General features: G+C 36.0%; 1 protein-coding gene across 1 annotated transcript in view; it reads left to right on the forward strand.

Moving 5' to 3' along the window:
• The window catches only part of LOC140227770 (uncharacterized), a 34,078-nt gene that overhangs the window by 27,473 nt on the left and 579 nt on the right, over positions 1 to 6,026 (forward strand). The window contains exons 11-12 of the mRNA XM_072308167.1: positions 330 to 437; positions 2,011 to 2,124. Of these exons, the coding sequence (XP_072164268.1) occupies positions 330 to 437; positions 2,011 to 2,124 (222 nt within the window). The remainder of the gene's footprint in view (positions 1 to 329; positions 438 to 2,010; positions 2,125 to 6,026) is intronic.

The raw sequence follows: 6,026 nt of genomic DNA on the forward strand, positions 1-6,026 counted from the left end.
GTATTTTCAAACTACTATAGAGGTATTCATTGTACTGTACTGTACTACCTCTTTAAAACCTTTGTATCACACGGGTGTCAGACTTGATTAGCATCCATGCTTTTTTCTGGTACCTTTTATCCTGTATTCAAGCATATGTCTCTCGTTATATGTATTATGCCATGTAAACATAATTGTGAATATGGATATTAATAAACTTTAACTTCAACTTCAACTTTCTCATCCTCCCTGCCTATCCCCCTCCCATCTCTCCTCTTCCCTTTCTTGGGTGCCATGATGAACATCTCAGAATGATGAACTATCTGTCATTTTCTGTCATGTCCGTACAGAAACCTGTCCCATTGTGGAGTGTCAAAATGGCGGTTCCTGCCTGCAGTACAAACAACACAGGTACTGCTTGTGTCCAGACGACTGGGCGGGTTCCTTCTGTGAATTGGGTGAGTTTCATATCAGACATGTTGTTATCAAACATTTGCCATGAACGAGCCAGATCAGCAAACATTATGGATAACTTTTGTTGTTATTGTTTTAACCCTATCCGTAACACTGACAACTGCACTGCATATAAGCAGAACCACTTGAACTTTAGAGTGTAGACCATGCAGTAAGAGCTAGTTTTTTTTTCCACAAAGAAATTTTATTCACTGAAACATTCAAGCACAAAATAAATGTCACGTACAATACATAAAGACAAATAATACAAATTTAACAGGCAGCTACAAAACGTCTAAATAATATAAATACGATTCCAAATGATATTAGATACAAAAGGGCTAGTTGACGGACAACATTATCGATTCGAAACAATGCATGCGTATGAACTGACCCATTCATATTTCATTCATCAATGATATGTATAACCGATCTTTCCGTATAGGCGAAGCATGGCGTTCGAGACGTTAGATTTTTCACGGCATTGCTTTCTGGGCGCTGATATTAACGTTGTCATGTGATTGCTTCCCTATATAGTCCTTGGACGTTAAACTGCTCATTTTAATCATGTAACACTTAGTTGTCATTAAGCAGATGGACTTTTAATTACTGCTCTCATGTTACAAAAGACTTTTAAAGGTCGCCCACAGCGAATTTTTTACCCCTGCTGAAACTAGCAACTGAAATGAAATTGTCCGTCAACAATTAAAACAAGGCTTTTTCCCCCAAGGATAGCTTCAAATATCGCATTTAGAAATATATAAAATGTAGTTCGCTCTATACTGCATATCAACCGTCATTCGGATACTGTCATTGTATGAGCTTCTACGTGTATGTGTGTGTGTGTGTGTGTGTGTGTGTGTGGGTGGGTGCGTGTGTGTGCGTGTGTGTGCGTGCGTGTGTGTGTGTGTGTGTGTGTGTGTGTGTGTGTGCTTCGCTTCCAGCACAGTCAACATTGTTTTTGTGAATGTAAATTTTGTAACTGTCGAAAATGTTCATCTCTGAATGTACATGAAAGGACAATAAACGTAATTAATGGCATCAAACTTACCCTTGAAAGCTTATTACATTGATTCACTGAGAGGATATCCTAATAACATCAATTTTGCGATGAAAGTCAAGGCAATAACTGTTGTCAATAAAGCGGAAATTTCGTCATGTAGGCAACCACTATTTGGTGAATATCTACATGGTGACTCAGCAGTACGCAATGTTTTCACACATAGCACGTCTGTAACTGTAAATCAAACTCCCAAAATTTAGAAAAAGGGTATGTAAGTGACATGGTGTGTGGTTGTAAATAGGAGACAAAAATACACGGCAAAAAAAAAAGAAAGAAGAAGGATAAAACCTTGAGAGGAAAAGAAAATCGAAAGGAGAGGGAGAGAGGGAGAGATGGTGAAGAGTTTATTGTGGGCAGATCGTGTTATGTGTTATTACCATATTACTGCTCTCGGAGACCATGTTGTAAATGAAAACTGTCTAGAGCTATATAACCACAATGAGGCGGGAAAATTTGACTGAGCTATGACGTCATGGCTTTGTGTGTTTTACACCTGTCGTATACCTTTTCTGCAGCCATACATCCCTGTGACCCAAATCCATGCCAAAACGGCGCCATTTGTGCAAGGATTGGAGGGGAACTAGCCTGCTTCTGCCCCAGGGGATACCGGGGAGAATTTTGTGAAACTAGTAAGTCAGAGAGACGCTCAGCTGTGTCAAATGCTACAATCCTTATCATTTCTATCCCTCTATAGTACTTACATTGTAATAACGTGCATCAGTCACGTGTATGCTATTATGATGAAGGAGAAATTGAAAGGGCTTTTCAATTGATCCTCTTTCTCGTTGTAAATTAGTATGTAAAGTGAAGTGAAAACCGAAAACGCTTGTGAGCCATCAAACTGTGAAATGACTGGCAATTCCCTACAGAATGGAGTAGATTATCTAGTTTACTGAAACCAGAGTTCGTTTCATGTTTGCAAAACTACAAATCATTAAAAAAAAACCATGTAAAAAAAGTTCGTTCCGTTTTATTTAACATGAGTGAGAATGTCATTGAAGAAAATAACAACTAACAGACCAAGATAACAATACTAACAATTTATAATACGAAAATGAATATCATGAATTTATGTCCTTGAATTAAAATATCCCTCTTTTATCATTTTCTCCCTTTTCTTACGACAGAAATCATCAACTTTAAAACCTTCGGCGCCGCGATACATCATCATCCTCAGCTTCACGTCACTCTTCTCGCATTTTTACTCAGTGTTGTTTTTTGTTTGTTATAACTTGAAAAATCGACCTTTCTTTTATTATGTTTCGATGCAACTGAATGATTATTAATTTTGACTGTACATTTATTGTGGCTGTCTAGTGTGTTCTAAGCTCAAACCATCACTAGACTTTTCTATCTCCTTCTCTTACTGTCATTTTAAACTCTAGCAAGAAATTGTTACTGATTCAGCAACTTCGAACGACAGCGATGGTACGAATCATAGATTATATTTGCTTCTCTCTGAGATTGTGACATCTATTATCATTTTAAGTTGTAACCTGACCCATAACGAACCAAAGACTGTAAATAATGTACATGTATGATGAGGTACGGAGAACTATAATGTAATGCTGAAGATTTATACAATAATGTTTGATACTGTTAACCGGATGATTCTTCCATTCCGGTGATCGGGCTTACGATACCAATACATGTGAATTTACGATGGTCGTATGCTCCTGGAATGACGGATTAGGCCCTTCCCCGTGCGCATAAGACATCAAAAAAGTGAAGTCTTGTCGGCTGGTATGTGTGACAATTCTTCCCGCCTACACTGTATAGTGCATACACTCAACTACAGTATAGATTTACCCGCAGTAGTCTCTCTTATGATAAATGGGTACACGGCAAAGCAAAGGGGGTATTGATGACAGGAATCCCTGTACTGGGAGAATATGCAGTACCGACACCGAAAAGGTTACACGGAGTATATGTGTATCAAAGTAGGACCATGATATTTCTCAAGTTATGTTGAAAACTTAAGAGCCTATATCTTTCCGTAGAGGCTCTATACTTTGCAATTTTTTCAATATTGTTCATCAAGGTTCTATTAAGAAAATAAGTTTTTATTGAGAAAATAATTTAAGAAAATAAGTAATAAATAAATAACCTCCCGCTATGTTAAATTATGATGGATGGGTATGGTGCCGGAGTTTCTTTCGTACGTACTCTGGAATTCTCTGATACGTCTTCCGTCTACATAACGATGACTGTGTCTATTTTGGCAGGTACAAATCAGATCATATCACCTTGACTTAAAAGTTGTAAGTTCCGATATACATAAATGTATATTCCACACGCGTTGATATTTTCTGTTCTACTAAACCATTTTTTTTTTTGGTAAACCTTAGTTCTACGAGCTACTTCTCAGTTCTTCAATTGACGCCACTGAAAATAATACATAAACAGATAGATAAATAAAAAAAATAAAGAAGAGAACATCAACAACCAAACACTGTCATTTACCCTTTTTTGTCGCGTTTTCACAAAAAGGTTTGCAAAGAATATGCAAATCTCTGTGATTACTATTGTACTTAACCATGTCTATCCACTTTTTTTTAAGGTGAAATTGAACTTCATTTCTTTCGAAGTTTCAAATATCCAGCATAATAATCTTGAGCACACGAATATCGGCCATCATCTCTCACTATTAACACAAACGTGGCCTATGTTTGTTTTGATTTTTTTTTTAGGATGTTACGAGTTCATACATTTCGTAGTCACAATGGCATATAGTGCTTGGTTGTCTAAGTTCTGTTATGTAGCTATAAAATATCGGATTATTATTCACTTTTTTTTTAATCTTAAGAATTTGTAGTTGTCCCGACCACAAACACAAGTCACGCGAAATTCGTATCAGATCGTATCCACGAAATGATGCAGGATTTCAAAACACTTTTTAATTTTGTACATAACATGATTTTTATACCGTGCACAAGTATAAAGTTTTTGAACATTTGAAGGAATACTCCATGACTAGTGGAGACTATGGTATACCTTTTTGTGCATTATTGATTTTGATTCATCTCGTTTGATTAAAAGTGAGCTTTGAAATAAATTCTTTTATATCAGTGACCTGTCACAAAATTTATATCGACTAAACATGTGCCTGTATTATTTTGATTACACAAGTATTATTGATCACTCTTCCATTTTATCTCGATTTTTGATTATATGTGTAAAATTTGAAATTTGAATAAAATTTGTAAAAATCATAAATGTAAATATCTGAAGTATTCCTCTCCCTCTTCTTACTGGTCTTGTCTGTCATTCATGTCTGCTCAAGGAGAACTCCCCACCTCATCGTATATCGTAGATATTAACGATTATATGTATGCATATATATATATATATATAATATATATATATATATAAATATGTTGCGAATTCACGTATTGGCTCCAATATAGCGAAGAATCAAGAAATAAACTAGTAATGCATTATTTCGCCAATAAGAATGAGTTTATTGAACAACTCAAAGTTTCGGTGGCCTCCACCTTCTTCAGGAGTCTCGACGCGGAATGTCAATACCAAAACATTGTCAATACCAAAAATGTTTAAAAATGTATTGTCAATACCAAAAATGTTTTGGTATTGACATTCCGCGTCGAGACTCCTGAAGAAGGTGGAGGCCACCGAAAATTTGAGTTGTTCAATAAACTCATTCTTATTGGCGAAATAATGCATTACTAGTTTATTTCTTGATTCTTCGCTATATATATATATATATATATATATATATATATATATTCAGCCTATTGAAGGAGGCAGACTTAATCAGAAGAAACACTCTATATATATGTATTGCAATAATAATGTCACAATAGAGGAATGCATTAAATGCCAATTGCCTTGATTTTATTCGAAATGCGAATTTTTGGGGGCCTCCCCCTTCGTCAGGGATGACAGTGCATTTAATGCATTCCTCTTTTGTGACATTATTATTGCTATTTCTAGTACTGCCAATACGCCGAAAATAAAGAGACACTGTATTATCAAAATTGTTTTATTTTCCTTGCTTTACAGCAGCTTCAACCACAAATGTCTCAGTTGATAACAGGAGATACACAGTTGTACAATGTATCAGTTTTTGCAATAAATCTCAATAAAAAGTATAGAGTACCGAAGTGTGATGTTATAGTCAGTCATCATCGTGGAAACTGATTCTTAACAACCTCACCTGGCCATTCCTGTGAACACTTACTGGCAACCATGCTTGCACCTGGTTCCAACCAAAGCTACTAGTTTTGGTACTCAATGTATTAGTATATATATATATATACACACACATGTGCACACACACACACACACACAAATATATTCAGTACAATGTATAAGCAAATGACACATACAGGAAAATACAACTTGGGCAATTTGTACTTTCATTCATTTAATACAAAACACTGTACAAAATATATACAGTGTGGCTTTCAAACATGTACAACTGTACAAAGCCTGATCATCTTACAATAGAGGGGAAGGAATTGTTCGATGACAGCTCACGCATGAACGGTAACCATGGGACGGGTAGGGC

This window comes from Diadema setosum, chromosome 4, assembly GCF_964275005.1.
Source record: "Diadema setosum chromosome 4, eeDiaSeto1, whole genome shotgun sequence".
NCBI lineage: Eukaryota > Metazoa > Echinodermata > Echinoidea > Diadematoida > Diadematidae > Diadema > Diadema setosum.